Source organism: Parasteatoda tepidariorum, chromosome 4, assembly GCF_043381705.1.
Source record: "Parasteatoda tepidariorum isolate YZ-2023 chromosome 4, CAS_Ptep_4.0, whole genome shotgun sequence".
Taxonomy (NCBI): Eukaryota; Metazoa; Arthropoda; class Arachnida; order Araneae; family Theridiidae; genus Parasteatoda; species Parasteatoda tepidariorum.
This window is the reverse complement of record NC_092207.1, coordinates 54,461,028-54,482,477: the sequence shown is the minus strand read 5'-3', so window position 1 is coordinate 54,482,477 and position 21,450 is coordinate 54,461,028. Positions and strand designations below refer to the sequence as shown.

General features: G+C 27.2%; 1 protein-coding gene across 3 annotated transcripts in view; it reads right to left on the bottom strand.

Moving 5' to 3' along the window:
* The window catches only part of LOC107452079 (carnitine O-palmitoyltransferase 1, liver isoform), a 53,152-nt gene extending 32,533 nt beyond the window's left edge, over positions 1-20,619 (bottom strand). The window contains exons 1-2 of one of the 3 annotated variants that reach the window (XM_071179860.1): positions 20,601-20,619; positions 2,261-2,399 (exon numbers count right to left, since the gene is read on the bottom strand). In XM_071179860.1, coding sequence (XP_071035961.1) covers positions 2,261-2,391 — 131 coding nt within the window. In that variant the 5' untranslated portion in view covers positions 2,392-2,399; positions 20,601-20,619. Of the gene's footprint in view, positions 1-2,260; positions 2,400-6,387; positions 6,557-9,278; positions 9,298-20,600 lie in introns of those variants that run through there. The other 2 variants (XM_071179859.1, XM_043049332.2) reach the window with 2 other exon arrangements.
* Positions 20,620-21,450: the final 831 nt, after the last annotated feature.

Here is a 21,450-nt window from a genome sequence, read left to right as displayed (position 1 = left end):
ACATGATAAGGAGCTACATCAGTTACTAATTTTCCACCTGTGCTAGAAAGTCGAACATTTATAAAAACTTAAACAGATTTTAGAGTGTAACTTGATCTTGACTCAGTGTGTGCTTTGTTCATTTCATGTTCAAGGATACTTAGTTTGATTTTAAAAGTAATTATCTTTTCTAAGTCTCAATAATGCAATGAGACCATAAAAAGAAGAAAGAATCCCCCAGAGATTCTTGAAAAACTTTACGACTGACATAGAAAGTAACAATTTATTTTTATTAAGTGTTAATAGAAAAATTTCATCAGCTTCAAAATTAATGTGGAAAAAAGTCAACATATTTTCTTATATAAGCTTAATTTTAATTTAGACTAAATAAATAATTTATTTATAAGAGGAGTCAGGTGTTCTAATCCAGCTCATAGTAAATGGTCAAATTTGATATACTGTGAGCAAAATTAAAAATTAATGCTAAGAATAACTTTTGATCTAATCTAATGATCGGATTTTCAAATTCTTAATAGTTCAAGGACTTAACCTTAAATATGTTAATTAATTAATGCTGACTACATTTTAAGTTATGAAATCAGACACTAAGAAGTATGTTTTCATAATAAACAGATTTCTTTAATCTTTTTCAACAGACTTGGTATTCTGACCTATGAAATATGAAAAGGGCAGAAAGCCCCAATCTGGAAAATGTGGTCCCAATAATTTATGCAGGAAAGCAGTTAAAAGTTTGGACCGCTTCATGTTAATTTTACCTTTTGCATATTTCTCGAGAAATTGATAAGAAAATCGAAAAGGCTTTTGTATACAATTATAAAATCCAATATAATTCCATGTAAAGTAATAACCATTATAATTTATTTTATCTAATGAAATGAATTTGAATTGTAAGGAATTACATTGATAATTATGACAAAATACAAAATTTAAATGAAATTGGATGAATAGTTCTCACGAAATCAAGTTTTAAACATACAGCTTTTTGGAATTTGCTAACTTAGAAACTATTCGATCTATTACGGTCAAATTTTGTATTTTGTAATTTAAAACTAAGAATGGTGTAAAATTTTGAATGTTTAGACTTCTTTAAGCGAAAATAATTAATGATAATAAAAATTGTTATTATATGAAATTATCTTTAGATTCACGAATTTTATAACTGTGTAAAAAAATCTTTTGATTCCCTTAAAATTAAACATCTCTCACAATTTAACGAAATACACAGAAAAGTGAAATCAACATTAAGAGTTCCAAACTTTGGACTGTCTTCTTGCCTAAACTTTTGTGACCCTGACCATAGTTTTCAAATTGCAGCTAACTAACAGTCAAGACTCCAAATCCACGGAAATAACATAGATTTGTTTAGAAAAATTATGTTTTGTGTCTGATTTCATAATTATAATAATTGTTTTGTGTCAGATTTTGTAGAATATCGTTTTCACTAATTAATTAGCGCATTTAAAATTTGGGTTTGCACCCATTAAGATTGAGTTCTAGTATATGAAAATCCGGTTATTTAATGATAAGTTAGTTAGGGTGTTCACTTTTTTATTTAGCACCCACCCTTTCTCAGAAAATATGAAATGAATTTTTTTTTTCTTCATGTTATAGGGCACCATTTTGTAAGTTTTTACATTAAAAAAATTTTGAATTTATCAGCTGTAGTTTTTTTTCTTCTTTATTTTCATGATTAAGTTTTTAATTGTGTTCCTTTTAACTGTGTCTGTTATTACACTGTTATTGTAATTGTCATTGTTTGTTTGTTACGTTATCAATACTTAAAACTTTTAGAAGATCTTTGGTACTTCTCCCATATATCTTAATATCCTTAAGATACAACTTGAGTACAGACTTCAGCACACAAATCTTCTCTAGAGTTTGTCTCACTATTAGTCATTATAATATAGGATAAAAGCCTGGGTTGGATTCAGCTGAAACATATCCTTGGAACAGCTTTTCAGAAGACCTTTGGTACTTCTCACAGATATCTTAATACCCTTAAGATACAACTTGAGTACAGACTTCAGTACACAAATCTTCTCTAGATTTTGTCTCACTATTAGCCATTATAATATAGGCTAAAAACCTGAGTTGGATTCAGCTGAAACATATCCTTGGAACAGCTTTTTAGAAGACCTTTGGTACTTCTCACAGATATCTTAATATCCCTCGGATTCCCACGTGGAGGATTAAAAGTAAAATGTCATGATAAATTAAAATCTAGATGCATGTAAGGTATTTTCATAAAAAAAATACTAACCTCACTTTATAATATCTCTTTGTTACAGTGCTTCTTACAGTTTTGAAAATTTCTTTGTAAGATTCAGGAGCTGCTATTTCATCGATGGTATTTACCCTGGGTTCTGCCACAGCAATACGTGCTTCTGCCATAATGCAGACTGAAAATAAGACAAAGAAAAATTGATAAAACAAAGACGACAGAATGAAAGGTTATCACATAAGTACTTTATTTTAAATAGGCTACAAAAACAAAAATCTCTTGTGAGATGAAATTAAAAAAAAGGTTTCAAAATTGAAAAAAATATTAATGTTTTAATGCACTCATAACTACCAAGAAATCGTGATTTAAACTAAAGATTAAAACTAGATAAAAGTAACATTAATTTAATTATTTTTAACTTTTAGTAATAGAATTTTTGAAATTAATACAGTGTGAGTTTAGAATCTTTCAGTTTCGCAAGTTTAAAGATAACAAATTTTTATTGCTAATACACTTTACCTCATAAAACTTCTTTTATTTTTACATAAAAGAAATCGAACAATAAGCAAATAACACTTAGAGCAATTACAGCATAACAACAATTTTATAAAACTGTAAATAAATTACTTTTTTCACCATTTCTCCTATTTTTAAAACAACTGGAATTTTTTCCAAAAAAAATTGGAAAAATTAACATGAATAACATATTACAACAGTTTCTAAATGAACTTAAGCATCATCTCGCTTGTAAAATAAAAAAGAAATGCCAAGAATGTTTTTAAAAATAAAAAGAAGAAGGGTAACATGAATAAAATATTCCCATACTGCTTTCACTAAATATCCTTTCATCAAAACTTAAATGAAAAAAAATAATTCAACTTCTAATTTTTATAAAATAATAAAGGGAAAAAATGAAATAAAAAAAAAAACACAATGAAAGCTGCTCTTGACTTTTTTCATCTATCAACATTTTTTCTTAAAAAAAATAGAAAGATAAAATTTTAAACATGCTACTATTAAAAAAAAATTTTTTTTTCCTAACACAAAATATGTGTTGTCAATATTTAAATATTAGTCATACATATTTTCTGCTTAGGATAGTATCAAAACTAAAAATTTATAAATGCATATTAAAAATATAATAAATAATTACATATTTTTATTTTTATCACAGAAAAGTGTGAACATAAGAAGAGGACAAATATAAACAACATTCCCCTACACCAAATTAGCAGTACACCCAGAAGATGGAGATATTAGAAGATCTCCCCGTTGCAGTATCCCTGATAACCATCATGATACAGTTTACCCAGGATGCCAGCAAAGGAAGTCAAGAAGATGGACTGGCACCTTGCTGGATATCCATTGAATGAAAAAATATATAATTTGCAATAATGTTTTTTTTTTATTTAAATAAATATAAATAATGCTCACTGTTATTGTTGCTACACTAATACTCACTGTTTCTTTTCAAATTCTCATAACATAATTCATTAATTTAATAATATATTTTAATAGAACATGATTTCTTTAGTTTTTTAAATTTAAATGTTGTTAAAAATATTTTTTTTCTCATAATTTGTTGGTTTAGCAGGTTTTATATTATATGATTTCTTTAGTTTTTAAATTTAAATGTTGTTAAAAATATTTTTTTTTGCTCAAAATTTGTTGGTTTAGCAGGTTTTATATTAAATTAAAAAATTTTAGGAAAATTATTGATGCCCACACGTAAAACTATTTTTCATTAAAAAGAAATATACACGATTTTTGGAATGGTATTTTAATGAATAGTATTTAAATTAATATTTTCCCTTGTGGCACCCCCTCACCTATCCCTGAGAAAATTTCCGCATGCAACTTTCTGTTTATTAGTACTCCTTCAATGAACAACACATAGCAGAATCGAACAACCCAATAGAAAAACCACTTCAATTTCAATTTTAAAAAAAAAAAATTTTAAATTTTTTTACAATAAACATGTCTACAGCTATCAGTGTAAGAGCCAGATACAAATGTCAGTTCTCTCTTAAATAATAAATAATGTTGGAAAAGCTACCAAACTTGTTGGAATTCAAAATAGACAGGAACTAATTAATTTAAACGTAAGAAATAAAAATATAACAGATACTAATTAAAAATGTCTGTTGTATTTTTCATTTCGTTTGGGCCTTAATATCAATTAGTGAGTGAATCTGCTTTTTCTTGAAATAGATCTCTATATTATATCCTATAAAACAAACATATTCCTATTTAGTAAATTATTATACACATCAATGCTAATTTTATTATCAAAGTGAATAAAATATGCTATTATAGTAAAAATTGAACGATTCAAAAATCAAGCAGATAAACTAAACACTTAGTAAACATTAATTTGCATACTATGTCAGCATAACTTATTTAAAATATTTTATAGAACAATTTATACAGTTAGTACTTCAAACACATATATACAGTGATCCCTCGTCTTTCGCGGTTAATGGGGACCAGAACCTTCCGCGAAAGCTGAAAAACCGCAAAGTAGGATTTGCCCCTAGTAATTTTCGTGTATGTGGGTACACGAATATTTTAAATATGTAAACAGTATTCATACTTTACACATTAAAAACAAAAATTACAACAGTATATGTACATATTTACTTAAACGTGTATATACATATAATATTTAATTTATACTTGTATATACATATAATAATTAAAATACATATTTACTTACTTACTCTCGCTGTTTCCCTAACTTATTTATTTATTTGGTCTCAGCATTATAATTTCTATGTTGAATCTATTTACTATTATTATTCTAAATTTTTTTCACTTAATTTTAATAACTATTAATTCTCAATCATTATGGGATATTAAACCTAATTAGTTTTAGGGTGTTATAGATGGCAATTAATAATTTTTGATGCGTATACCATAACATGAAATATATAATTGTAAAGTTTGATTTTTTTCTAAAGTTTATTGACCATAATAAGTTTTGGGACCACTAAATGTTGGTCCTATTGGACAACTAAATTTTCATTGCTGGTGTGAACCCTACAAATATCAATAATAAACTTCATCTAACAGAAAACAAACTGAAATATTAAGAGCCGGAAAATGCTGGATTATTAAAGGTTCGTAAAATTTAATTTCATATTAAATAAAATTAACATCTTCCGACAATTCAACGTAAACAATCTTACTTAATTTAGAATTACAACCTAGTACACATCACACTTTAATAACAATAAAACTTTTTTTTTTAAAAAAAAAGCTATATTAATGAAAATCATGTCTCATTTCTTTCACTCTAACCAGAGTTCAAATTAGAATACAATTAATATTAACCTTCTTATATTACTAATATAAAATTCAAAAGGAATTAGAAATTTTTATAATAAGAATAACAATGATAGTAGGTGCAGCTGATACAACTTTTCTTTAGGACTTCCTGTCTAAATATTTAAATTTAACTTAAAGTATAATACTAAAATAAAACCTATAATATAAAAAAAAAAATTAATAAATAACTGAAAACAATAAGTTATACTATTTATACTATCAAATCAGATTTTTCGAGGTTTCTAATGACAATAGTTCAGTTTAAAAAATAAAAAAACAACTATCAATACCATTCAAAAATTTTGACAAAATTTTCTCAGTTACAAATTCTTAAATTATCCATTAAAATAGGATTCAAAAGTATTAGTTCTTTATGTAAACCCTACTTCCAATTATCTTCGTGATATTAAAAGATACGTTTCACAAACAAAACTGTTTTGCTAGCTTATTCTAGCATTTTAGAATTGTAATAATGAAATTGAAACGAGCAGGTTTTGAATGTTGTTTAAATACTTAAATAGAATGTGGTCGGTTAAAATAAATGACAGATCAAAACAAACACTTATGTTTCTTTTTTTTAAAAGAAAAACAGCACTAAAATTGCGCTAGTGTTTATATCTAAATACGAAATAAATTTCGTTAACTCAACATACAGAAAGTACACAAAAACTAGTAATCAAAAATAATATAATGTATCGTACTAAATAGTCAAATAATCTCTAAATAGCAACACAAAAGTTTTCATAAACAAAATATGAATTGCCAAATGTCAGTCCAAACGAAAAATAAAATGTAAATAGTACAGTTCTTTGGATACATATTTTAATGTAAATACTTACTTAATATTGATCAACAAAAAATAATTTTTTTAAAAAATGCACTTTTACATGATCATTTGATAACGATATCAACACACGAGTCAAGAGCACTACACTTTTAGTCTTTGTTTTGTCGATTTCAGCATCGAATGTAAACATCAACAATTTTCACATCTCCCTCAACGTGATTGGTTGTGAAATTCCTTGCGTCGTCGCTAAAGTCAAACGCTGCCAAAAATGCTCCATTTCAAGGTTTGTCGTCTTCTATATCATTATTTTAAAATGAACTATAAATCACATTTTCTGTCGCAACTTTAATGACTAGATATTTTAATACACTTAATAATCCATAATAATGATAAATTATTTTTTTTTCTATAACTCTATGGATATTTTACCAAAAGATTTCTTTTTTTAATTTTATTCTAAAGAAAGTTATTTTCCAATTCTAAAATATTTATATATTCATTACACATTAGCAGCTATTTAAAAGGATATATTAATTTAATTAATGTAATGGTTGTAAAATATTCACGATTTCTAGAAAGTGAGATATTTTTCAAAAGTTTAAAAAGTTATGAAAAAATTATAAGTTCTTAACAGTTCATGAAAAAATAGAATTTAAAAAAAACAGTTGCTTTTCTTTTTCCAGAAAAAAAATTAAAAAATCATTTCCTTCTGCTTAATTTTCAGTTTTTGCTTTATTATTTATTTATTTTTTAATTGTGTTCCTGAGAATATTATTTTTGGACTCTAATTATTTATAATTTACTCATGGATAGTTTATTCACAAGTGCTATTGTTATTTATTATTTTGTCAACAGTAAAAAATTTCAAATTGATTTTAAGTTTTCTTCCTTGAAAACTGTAAATTAAATTGTCCGTTCAATCAAAACAAAAAAAAATTATGAAAAATAATTTTTATAAATTTAATTTCTAATAATCTTTATGTATTTAATTAATGTACAAAAGTAATGCAATTTTTTCAATAGATTTTTGCGAATTGATAACTTAAATTTTCAAATCCTACTGGAAAACTTTAAGTAAAAGTTTATTAAAAATTCCTATTATCTAAATTAATTATATAGTGGATTGTATAGTCGTGTATTTTCTTCGTTGCACTAAGCTGTTAAGTTATGCATGTTTTTTTTTTTTTTTTTTNTTTTTTTTTTTTTTTTTTTTTTTTTTTTTTTTTTTTTTTTTTTGTGTGTGTGTGTGTGTGTCGAAATACTTATATGAAAAGTTAAACAAACGAACACACAAAAAATATTATTTGTTTTAAAGAAGAACCAACATTAAAGAGTCGAACGGAATAAGAAATTAGTTAGAAAATTTTATATCGGAAAGTTATTTAAAATACTTATAGAAATAGAATACACATTTGAATAACTTAAACTTTCACTTAAATGAAGTGCGGAATTCGTCACTTGCTAGAGAATGTGTCAGCTGCCTGCTTTCTTCTTTCTCGGTATGCTTCCTCATGAACATGAATAATAACTAATGAGAATGTGAACTCCTGACTCTGAGTCACATCAAGACTTTTTTTATGATGCGTTTATTTATATGATTAATATTTATTCTCCTTTGTATTAAAAAGTGCAACGATCGGTTTAAATTTTATCATATTTTTTAAAAATTAGTCACCACATAAAATTTAATAAAATATAAAGTTAAAAAAAAATTACCCGGAATTCTTTTTTTCCTTATAATTTGTACCTTTTTCAAAATTAATGAATGCTATCAGCATAGTATGCATCTAACGTTGTTTCTATCATTTTAAGACTGTTTAACTGCTTACGACCAAAATATTTTCATAAACAAAAACATTTTAGCTATGCAGTTACTTCTGAATAATGCTCTCAGTTTACGTATTGGCATATTAAAATAATTATTTTATTTTTTTTACATTACCTAAATTTATTAGCAAAAACTGTCCGCTGTAGAAAAAATATGCCAAAAAATTATCCGTTTATTACAATGGATTCACGATTTTTTATAATATACTCCATTGTTAATGAAGGAATTGTTTAATTGCTGAACATAGCATATTTAGCAAGTTAAAGAATGTTTGAAATTTCTAATAAATATTGTAAATCAAATTACAGAATAACCAAATAAATAACAATTTATTAACATTTTCACGAAATAATACATTCTTTTTTGGGTTCCCTATTCAAGAGGTTATGTCCTAGCCCCCGTACTCCTAGTTTGACCTTGGGGATAACAAGAGCCCCCTAAGATAATGAAAAAAGCTTAAAAGCCTGTGCAAGAAAAAGCAATTAATTTTAAACTATCGAGAAAATCAAAATTAAAACATAGTCAATAAAATATACTAATCATAAAAAGACCGTTTAAAATTATATTTAAAAATTTTTAGAAGGACTGCGACTTAAAATTACGAGCTTGAGGATTGAAGTAATGATACTTATAAACGTATTATAAAAATGTCTTAAATAAAGATTTATAAACTTACCTTTAAAAAACACACAATATTAAAATAAATAATCCAAAACTTTTCTAAAACAACATACTTATAGCATGAAATTTAACAAAAAAACAATGTTGTCAGCCTATTTAGTGACTAACATTGTTAATCCCTAAGCAGGCTTAGAAGTTTTGCTTTTTTTTAGTTAAAAAAAATTCTGAAATTTGAAATTCGTAATTAAGGGGTGAAAACTCGATTTGAATTTCGGAATTGCTAACATGATCCTATAACTGCACTACATAGATCCACTGTTACGAATATGATGAAAATATATCTAAAAATAGCAAAAATTTTAAATAACTGTTACTTTTGATTGTAGAAGATGTTGATTTCATTTTTAAGAAAGTAGCAAGTATTTGAATGATATAACGAAGTAGTAATTTTACAACACATAATAAAACAACGTATTCGAAAAGTTTGAACTTACATAGCAAAATAAAAAATCCCAAAATTGTCCTTATTGAATAACAGATGATAAACGAAATAAATGATCCCGAATATTTTTATTTTCCTTGAAATTGTAGTCCAAATTACGTAAAAACTCACCAATGAATGTTGTTCATTTGTCTTAAAGTTAGCCTTGAAAGTAGGTTTCTTTTCAGGTAAATAATACTTAAAAGAATAGCTGGAAATAATTGTTCAATTATTTATTTCTTTTTACGAATATAAATAATACACGAATGATTTATGTAATAATAAATTGAAAAAAAAAAACTGAATGACAAACTGCATATGATTAGATGTTGAAAAAACAATAATTTTTTACTCTTTAAGTATACTTTCAATATTAAAGCTTTTGGAACAATTAATGCATTGAAAAATACATAATTTAAAGTTAAAAAATTAAACTTGCTTTTAATAAAAACCTGTATATTACCTTCTGCGCATTCCTTAAAAATTCTTTTCAAGCATCTACTTCATCATTTGGTTGTTTTTACGAAATATTCTTTCCAGGGCACACTAAAGCAGAAATTTTTAAGCGCAGAAATTTTTTCTGAAATTTTTATCCAACTTTGAGAATATGACCATTTACTTATCTGTTTAAGATAACTTATAAAGGTTCAGTACATCCTGTTTAGAAAAACTCTTTTTTTTTTCTTCGTTTTTTGAAAATTGCCGTAATGCTTTAAAATGATAAACCCAAAGTTTAACGGGAGGGAGGGGGGAGGATATATACATCAATAATTCGAAGTTTGAGATTTTGCACAGTCTAAAACAGTCCCCTGCGTGTTGCCAGCTAATGCCCTGGCTGGATTTACTAGGTAATATAGGGCTTTATTGCCAGCAAATCTCAATAGCGTATTCAATGCTACAATTTCAAGTATACCGAAACTTGTATACCGAGCAATTTCAAGTATACAGAACTTGTCTGAAATTTTAACCCCCCCCCCAGCTGACTTCAAATTTAAACTGTAATAAAAATAAGACTTTTTTTAAAATTCGGTTTCCCAGGGATTGTACGACCAATTCCGCTCAATTTTTGTATTTTGCCATGCAAAAATATATTCTTTAAAATGATATTAAAAAAAGTTTTATACCTTAAGATTCAAAATTTTTTCAACTATTATGAAATATAATAATAAGAAATAATAAATATTTGCTATAAGTTACTTTTTGCTTGGAAATACCTTTGGATAAATTAATTTTGTAACTGTGTGAGCAAATTTTTCGATTCGCTTAAAAAGCTCTCGAGATATGGCGAAATACACAAAAAGTAGAATTAACATTAAGGGGTCCGAACATTGAACCACTCTCCTAACCAAACTATTGGGGCCATATTTCCCAGATTGCCGCTGTTTTGGGGATCAAAAACCGAATCCGAGGAAAAAGAGGTATGTTTATTCTGAGAAAGTCTGTTTTTGTGTTTGATTTCGTATCTTAAAACATCGTGCACTAATTAATTCGCACATTTGAGGTCACCCGCTCGAACCATTAAGATTGAGTTTAGAACGTGGAAACAGATCATTAGATCAAAAATTATTCTGGGTGGTCCATTTTTTTTTCTTTTTGGTGCTCTGTACATTTAAAATAACATTGTTTGCAGAAGTACAAATTATTATTTATCTATGTATATATACATATTTATATTTTTCTCCATATTCATATATTATTAATTCGTTATTTTTTGTCTGTTTGTTTTTTTAGGAAATTTACAAAAAAATAGACTATTAATGCAAAACAGAATACATTGAATAAGTTTTTTTTTACGTCTGCTTTCAGTTGAAAAACAAATTATTTTCATTTATACCTTCAAATTTTTTTGCAGGAGTTACTGATTTATCAGTATTTACATTAAATTTACCCTTTAAAAAAATGAGATTTAATCAATAAAACAGAAATCATTCTGTTGCACTCATTTGCCATTATTTCTGTACTGCTCGGGAAAAATTAATTTTTGCACTTCACTAGTTTTTAAACTATAACCTCTTAATTGAATACTGTTATTTTTCTACTCCGATTAAATGATAATAATATTCAAGGAGTTATACTTTAAAAAGGCGACACCGGTCAAGTTAAAGAAAAATGTTTGCATTACAAACAGAGAAACATTTATTTAGTCAAGAAAAACTTTTATGGAATATAAATATATTTTACATTTTATGGACAACACTTAAATGGAAATAAAGCTTTTATAAAAGGCACGTGTTCGATCTTTAAAGTAACGTAGGTCATATCATAAAAGAGTGAAGGAAAAAGGTTAATTTTATTTATTTCACATTTCTGACAATTGGTGACAAATATGGAGTCTTTTAAAGGAAACATTTTATCAGTGCTTCTTTCGCTTGTTTACGACTATACGAATGATTCATTTTTATGGGGGAAATTTAAATTTGTGGTAATTAACTATAATAATTTCTTGAAATTAACTTGGGCATGTTAACAGTGTTGTTTTAATATTTTTTTATTGGAGTTAATTTTAGTTAGCAAACTCCTCGAACCGGGTTAATTTTTCCTTAATTCAAACATCCTATCGAATAGTACTTAAATTGCTTTAATTCTTGAACGCAATTTAAATATCATATTTTTTTTTCTAATTTGTCGAATTTGATTGTTATTGTAACTTGCATTTTTCTTCTTTAAAATAGAAAATTTTAAATTTTTATTCACTTATTTCTTTTTTAATTTAAGTATTATATTTTGTTATTCAAAGCAATAACTGGCTTTAGTTCTCAAAACTTTAATTTTTTCTGCTGACAATATTCTATTATATTTTAAATCATTAAAGGACTTTCCTTGACTTCGCTTTTCTGTTGTGATAAAATAAAATTCATTTTAAGGTAAACACAAAAATAGATTTGACTTATAAGTATTTATTTATTTTTAAATCACATAAAAGTCTGCTTAACTTCTAACTGTTTAAACAGACATAAAATAACTTTAACTTCAATTGTCGTTGTAGATTTAACATGCCGTAATTTGTTAATATGCAATTATTCTAAAACAAGTTAATATTTTTCTTCACTTCAAGTAAATAATACTCCTTTATTAGATTGCAGGAAATAAACAAAGAATTACAAAGAACTTAATTAAAAATAATTTAAAATAATGAAAAAGAATAAGTTTTGTTATCACTCTTTCCTGCTATTCTGAAATTAATATAAGCAGAGAAAAAAATTATTCGATTATGAATAAATTAAATGTATCATTTCTTCATGTTTCCTGACAACTTCGAAAGAATTACGACACCATTACTATTACTACATTACAGAAAATAAACCATGCAGTTTGTACTTTACAAAGAACTTAAAAGAATGAAAAAGAATAAGTTTTGTTGCCACTGTTTTCTGCTATTCTGAAATTACTATAAACAGAGAAAAAAATTATTCGATTATGAATAAATTAAATGCATCATTCATGCGTGTTAATTCTTGAATTTCGCGATCGATTATTTTTGTCTTCTTCATTTCCTGATATGCACTCTTGATATTTTGGACAGAACAATTGTAAAATTATTTCAGTGAAAAAGAAAATAAAATGATATAAATTCAATTGTGTAATTTTTTACTTTTTGCCTGCTCAAATGAACTGTATGTTTCTATTTTGAGTAAATTCGAATTCAGCAACTAACGGATAGGAGAAACTCGGCTTATTTTTTTTTTTTTGTGAAACTCCATCGAACATGATTTAGAATCAAACGATTTAAACATGGTCGATTCAGATCGAAGAAGATTTTTCGAACTTTCACTTTATTTTCTACTTTCAGTTTCTTTATCTCTTTGAAATTCTTTTTCGGTTTAAATAACCGGTTTACCTCCGAATTTCTTTAACCTTGGCAGGTAAAGGATTGCATTTCTAGTTAAACTGCAACGTGCCATGATCTTTAGAAAAATATAGGTCAGAACTCCAACTGACCTTTTCTCTCAGATCGATTCTCTTACTTTCAACTTTTCTATTATCATCATAAAAACTCGTTTGCTAACCAGACACAATTTATTTATTTTCTTGCTAATCGTAAACAGTTCTCCCAGTGGCATAGCTCGTATTTTTAATTTTATTTGTTTATTTTCGTTCTAGAATATTTTTTGGAAAATCTACAATAATAGTGACGGTTAAAAATTTCAAATTAAAAAATTCTGAAAAATAACTTTGTGATTTAATCTAAAACATCTTGTTTATTAAATTTACCATATAATAATAAAGATACAAAAAATATAAGTATTAATAGTATATATGATCAATACAAATGCTCTTAATATTTATGCACTTTAAACCTAACAAACTTTTCAAAAACTCTACAGATATTTTAGTTTTATTTGATTATTTGTTTTATTTTATCTTGTTCATTTATTTTTTATTTTATCTTGTTCATTTATTTTTTATTTTATCTTGTTTTATTTACTTAATTATTTCATTTCATTTTATTTATTTATATTTTATTTATTTAACTATTTATTTTTATTTTATTTATTTATTTAACTATTTATTTTTATTTTATTTATTTATTTATCTTTTTAAGATTTTTTTTTTTTGTAATTAAGGAGTTAAACAGTGACAGCCTCAAATCCGATGTGAATCATTCTGCCAACTTCAGGATTAAAATGCTTAAAAAAAAAAAAAAAATGGAGAAAAAATACAGATACACGTTTTGTGATTTATGTGCCTGCTGAGCTCTGTTGACGTTGTTCAAGACCCGCTATTCCCGCTACAGCCCGTTGTGGGCCAGAGAGTGTCATGAAGGATGAATTTATTCAGAATAAATTGATTCTGAATGATTATTCATATGAAAATTTGGTCGTTATTCATCATTCATTATGCAAATGTATACAAATTTTTGAATAATGATTGATGAATAAACTCATTAGTCATGACTAATTTTTCTGAATAAAATTTTGAATAACCAGCGAAAAATGCAAGCGATATGTATTTGTCTATAACTAGATGCAAAACATCGTTTGCTCTTAAACGTCTTATTTTAGGAATTTAACCATAAAACTAAGACAAGTATGAATATTTATTTTTATGTTATTTTAACTTACTCCAGCGTAACATACTTAGTTGTACTAAAAAGTAGGTTTATAACAGTTTAGTTACTTAAGTTCATTTTAAAATTTTGTTCTAATATCTATAAAACACAATTTCTTATAGTTTTTGAAAGCAAACGATAATCTTATTTCAAATTTTAAAATAAAATTTTAACTTACAAAAATTAAATGTTTTTTTGCCATGTAACCATTTCTCAAAAGTATGCATTGTGTTAGATAAAAGTAAATTTCCTCAAACATTATATAAATATACTTGAAAAGGATTAACGTTTTATTTGTAGTTGTCATAATCGTAGTCAATTAGAGTATTCCGTGCCGATTTTTGTTGAGCAGTGAAGTTATTCAGTTATTCTTGACTAATGAATAAAGGATACTGAATAAAGAATAATGAATGATTAATGCTTTATTCAAATCATTTCTGACAAATGAATAAATCTTTATTCATTATTCAGATTTTGAATAATTATTCATCATTCTTTATTCATTATTCTGAATGACAAATGCCCATCTCTGGCTGGTACCCATTTATCTGTCACCAAGGATCAAACACTTGTCCTTCGCAACAACAGCGGCTCCATATATAAAATAATTAGCGTTAAATGGACAACGTAACTATCATTGGGAGAGAGTAAGACGATTTGGTTATCGAGCCTCGCTTCTTAATGAAACCCAGCAAAATGATCAATTCATATACTGCTCCGGGCTCTCACAGACAACAGTGCTGACGTAAAATATCAATATCATCAGTGGTAGACGGAACATGGACTAGAGTCCCTTTCACGTGAAGCTAACCGTGAGAGATTTACGTAACTCTCAGATATATGCAACGCAAATACGAATTAGCTTCACTCAAATTGTCTTTTAATAGAATTGAACTAATTCAAAAGTCTTCTGAATTAAGTTCACAATTATGAGTCTAAAGAGTTAAATACTGCTAATTGCAAATCACATATCAATTGGTTGTTCAACGCTGATGAAATCTTAGAAGAATAAATACGCATATATGACTACTTCATTCTTTATAGATATTTAAATTATTAAACAATACTTTCAACAAAAAATTTCTTAACCGAAAAGAAATACACCATAGCTTTGAGTTATTAGGAAAATAAAACGAAATCATTAGGAAATTAAAATCAAATCAAAAAAGGAATTAAAATTAAATAATCTGATATATAAATACGCCTATCTGACTTTTTCATTCTTTATAGATCTTTAAATTGCAAAAGAATAGCAATTTCTAAAAATTGCTAAAAAAAAATTATAAATAAATCATTACTTTGAATTAGTAGGAAATTAAAAAGAAATAATTCAGAGAATAAATACGCATATATTTCTTGCACTTTACTTTCATTTAAAAATTGATTTCCTCAAAAATATATCATAACTTTATGCATATAAATTTTTCCAAATTCGAAAAATATCTTATTAACCTTCTCAAACAAAAAATAACTACATCACATAATCCAATATTAACGATTCACTTCTAAATAGAATATCCCTAAGTGTTGAAATATATCTTAGTTGCACATCTCAATCCTTATTATAAGATTCAATCTAATACACAATTTAGAAAGCCTTCCTCGAACATTTTCTTCCCCCCGAGCAAAGTTCGCTCTGCCTAATTACATCTTACATATATCACACACGTGCCAATTAGCGGTCCTTTGCTGTGAGATACATAATAGATGAACCCGTCCTTGATGTCTTCAACCGTCCTGGAAATGCCACGAATCCTGGAATTCATCCTTTCTACCGGATAGGAAAGATATTCTCTTCTAGATGTTACACTCTAAGTATTAGGCTTGTAATCATTATGGTTGTTGTCAATGAGTATATCGATGATATCTGAATAGGCATTTTATGATTTCTCAATATAATATGTGATGAATATATCTTTAGATTTGCCTGTTTTCCTGTGTTTAGATACATAAAATTTGACGTTTATGCTTTTCACCACGGAGATTAAATTATTATGGGTAATAATTTGAGGAGTTTGATTTGTAGGAGGGACGTTATTCCATAACCTTTCCAGCCGAAAAATTTATTACGAAAAGCATGGTTTGAATAGTATGTGGAAACTGTTTTAAATTCTGTAGGAATTAATTTTAATTAAAAAAGTCGTTTCTTTAAGTATAGTTAGTATAAAGCAGTGTTTCCCAAAGTGTGGTACGCGTACCCCCAGGGGTACGGGAACAGTTTAACAGGGGTACGCGTTCTTATGCAAAATATCTTGCAGCCAACGAAATTTTCAAAATTTATTATTTAAAAACAGTTCTAGCCATGAAAATTTAAGATTGTGTATTTTTCTATGGACTATTTTTTTGCAGTTAACAGTTAATAATGAGTGATGTCAACGGCCAGTTGTGATTTTCAACTTTTGGGCAATTTTAGTAAAAAATACATTCATTTTTTAATGAGTGGTGCACTGCGCTACAAAAAATTTAGAAAGGGTACACAAAAGTCATAAGTTTGGGAAACACTGGTATAAATATTAGTTACCGATTCTAATCAGTCAGACAATTAATAAATTTTCTTTCATTAATTACATTCAGAAAAAAATATGGTTAAAACTACCGAGTTTCTGACTCTATGGGAACATCAAAAAGCTCCCTAATTTTTACCGGCCTTTGGTAATGATTTTGGTAAAATGAGCAATAAAATAAGGTTTTATAAGATGTAATAAAATTTGGTAAAATGTGGTAATTTTTTCATGATATTTTTAAATATGGCATAAAACCACTTATTCGGTTAAATTTACATTTCAGTTTAGTATACCTTAGTAAATGTGTGGTAATACGAACTATAATTTTTAAAACTGGAATTTCCTGTAAATTATTACCCTATGAACGGAAATATTATCACATGATTTGTATAAAAAACCGTACATTTAATTTATTAACCACAATTATGTTTTTTTTCCTTACCTGAAATGTCATTACTATACAGTACAGTAATTTAATTCGAATTTTTTCCTCCTTGTACTACATTATTAATTTCTATGACACAAGCATTTTCCGGCTGTTACAAACGGAATTTATGGGCATAGTATCTCCAAATGAAATTTATCGTTAATCGAAATTTTAATCGCCTACTGACTAGCTAGTTTACTAAAATTTAAACTGCAGTTCTGTGTTGAAGGATAATAAAAGGTATAATTGTTTTTGTGAGAAAAAGGATGATACCGTCTCAGTAGAAAAGGAAGTTTATTTATATATGAAATGATGGAATATGATGCAGAAAACTAGAATAAGAATGGAAAAGGAAAAAATGCAATGGAATAACAGAATTAAAATGGAGAACTGAATAGAAAAACAATAAAATTGCATAAAAAACAGTAACGAAGAAATGAATGGAGTAACAATGGAACTTAGTAATAATAAAGTGGAAAACAATAGTGGAAAAAGAATGGAAAAGAAAAGACTATAACAAGAAAACTTGAATGTAGAATTGAATGAAGTAACAATGAAAGGGAAAATTTAATCGAAAAGCAATGGAATAGAATAAGAAAACTGGAATGTAGAATTGAATGAAGTAACAATGAAAGGGAAAATTGAATAGAAAAACTATGAAATAGAATAAGAAAACTGGAATGGTGAATTGATTGAAGTAACAATAGAAGGGAAAATTGAATAGAAAAACAATGGAATAGGACAACTTTGATTGGAGAATAGAATGAAGTAACAATGGAAGAGAAAATGGAATAGAAAAACAATGGAATAAGACAATTTTGATTGGAGAATAGAATGAAGTAACAATGGAAGGGAAAATTGAATAGAAAAACAATGGAATAGAAAAAGAAAGCTGGAATGGAGACTTGAAAAAAGTAATAATGGAAGGGAAAATTGAATTGAAAAACAATGGAATAGAATAAGAAAACTGGAGTGGTGAATCGAACAGAAGAAGTATAATTAGAAATAAGAAAATTTTAATACAGAATTGAATAATAAAACTGTGAATTGAACTTACACGTTAGTCTTACCAAATCAAAACTGACGGGAAAATAAAAAGATTTTCCGTCGTATTCTGGAAAGAAAAGATTAAATTTTAGATCTTTTAAAACTAAATTTCCAGCAATATCAACGAAACCTTTATAAGCTAAAAACATAGAAATTATTTTAAGCTTTTAATCAATGAAGAAATCCTTTTCTTCTTCATTAAGTATTTCTTAATTTGGAAAGAGAAAGTTACATTTACATGTTAAGAGTGACCTTCTTTTTACCTACTTGTGCGTGTTCTTTTGACAACAATTATAAATTATTATTCATGCTACTTTTCTTTTCCGGAGACATTTTTCACGCAACCAGAAATATATGTTTTATTTGGTTTCTCCTTGTTGTCCTTATGGAAATATTCTCAGTGAGCAATTTTTCAACTCTCGATAAACTTTTCTCCTGAAATGTGTAGCAGTATCCAATGCTTTTAAAACTGTTGCCTAACTATCCATATCGTTAAAAATTACTAATGTTAAAGATTAAGTGAAGACGATTAAAAATTTTATTTATCAACTTAATTTTTTTTTTAAAAAAAAAACATCTTTTGAATACATACGTTAAAATTATTGCAAGTTCTGACATGCAGTAAGATTGAAGAATACGGTCTTTGTTACGGCTTTCTTCTTATTCCCTCTTTTCCCTAAGAGCAGGGACCCAAAAGTGCAGCTTTCACAATAGTCAAAACTCAATCATGAATATGTAGTAATATTTGCCAAATAGAGAGAATTAAAAGAGTAATTTTAAACATTTGTGAAAGAAATGCAAAGAAATACCCAATAAATAATAAGTTAGCCAGAATCTTAGGAGATCAGATAGGAAATGAGCCTTCCCTAGTGGCAGGTGTTAAGAAAAAACTAAGAACAGAGCTGCAGTGCACTATTTTAACAAGCTTAAAATATTATATTTTAATTGAAGTACCTAGTACATATTTTGCGATCAACTGTATGCAAGCATAGAACATTTATTTATCCTGACAAGTCTTTAAATAAGATGGTTTTACGAAACAAATGTTTCGTAAACATGGCAACTTGATGCTTCTATGGGTGGAAGGTACAGTCTGTCTATGGAAAGAGCTTCCTTCGCCATTCGTCTGGAGCAGTGGCGGTGACTATGGTTTCAAAGTTTAACTGTTTCAAGTCGGGGTGTTAGGTCAATATTTAAGGTAGGTTTCGGTTTCGAATTGGCGGGACCGAGGAAATCAGAGTAGAGAAAAGTTCTTCTCTTTTAAATGCGCTATTTCTAATTTCCATAGCAGCAGATAGCATTAGACTTTGTGGCGGAAGGAGTTCTTTCGATAGACAGGTAAATACACAATGGGCTATTGGTGACGGTCCTGAGGAGGGAAACATCCGTGAGGATGATCCGAAGACAAGCAATCACAATTTTGATCCTCTGCATAGGGAATGGCTCCTCACGTTGAGGTAGTCCGACGACCTGATTGAGAAGTTGAGCACTTTACAGTAGAACAGTTTAACGAGAACTGATACTGCGCTCTCTGGTTTTCCACCCTCGTACTGAATGAAGACAGGGATGCTTGACTTTGCTGTTCCACTGGTGCTCATCTTCGGTGTCTTTACGATCAGTCCCTTGTGAGATTCAAAAGTTTTGGAAATTAGGGGTTAATAATTAATATTCGTCATCAGAGTTCTTGGTTACTACTTCCGATTTATTTTTACGCCTAAGTTTGAAAAAGCGTACCATCCAATATTATTATACTTATAGAGTTTACGATGTAACGCGTTATTTAATTTTTACTTTAGCTTAATCCGTTTAATCACAGCTGAAAACGAATTTGGACAACTCCATAAGCATTCTATGATGCTAACCAAGAAATAACAAACGGCGATATTCAGCACTATACCAAATAAGAAATAACACTCAAAGCATGGCAAACTATACTTTTCATTTATGTTGTTATATTAATTTTCTTAACTTTATTTTAGGCTCATGAGTTTTTAGAATTTATAAAATTGCGAACTCTTATGAATGATAAAATTACTCCGAAATTTAAACACACATCACAATAATATAACTTACGAGAATATCAAGCCTGTTCACACATTACCTCGTAAACATAACATAAGCGGAGGGATACATCTGAAATTTTCTATAGCTCTTTCGGATTTAAGAAGCTTGTTGTTGTTTGTATTCAGTCACCCATTAATTCTTTATAATTTAAATCCACAAATATATTATTTAACACATCGTTCTATCAAGCTCACCAATTAACATGTTTAGTAATAATGGCACAAATTATAGCAAAATACTCACCAAAAAAATAAATAATTAGGTATTTGTTCTATACGTAAACTATAAGAAAATATACAAAAACATTCTTTTCTGTTTTAAAATCAATAGTTAAGTTTTGCGAAAATATTTCAATTCCAAAGATTAAATTGATATTTATCTATATTTTTTTTTTCGTTGTATAACACCTATCGTACAACATCTGATGAAGATAAGGTAAGTAATATAATCGATTCCAGTGATAAAATATAATATTTCTCCTATCTCTATTGACCCTGTCTTCATATCTTCAAAAGGCGATAAACAAAGATTGTTGTTTAAAAGATAGTTTGTTAATGAATACATAAATATAATGGCGAAGCTGGGTTGTAAAAAATTAGTTCAGAATTAATTAAGTTTCTAAATGTAATAAATAAACGCATGAAAGATCTTTTTAGAATTATTTTATTTGGGCTACTAACTATTTTCTCTTTTTTTATTATACTCCAGTTCAAAGATAACATCCATTTTTGGAAAATGAATATTATTTTGCATAAATATTCTGGGATGGGTTAAAAAGTAGCACAAAAGATTCTTTCTTATATATATTAAGTAAGAATCTTTTGTATTATATTTCAACCCCTCCCACTTGATAACAGAAGCAATTTACAACCGTTAGTTCTTACGTAAGATTTTGTGTCTCTTACGTAAGATTTTGTGTTTTAGCAATAATAATATAATTTTAAGAATTATTATGATTAGATATATTGCTACTAAAATTCTCATTCCAATTCATTTTTTTAAAATTCATTTTAGTCAAAGTTTTAATATTTTTTCAAAATTCAATTATTTTTGCAATACATAAGAGATATTTGGCAATAAAGGAAACTTAGCA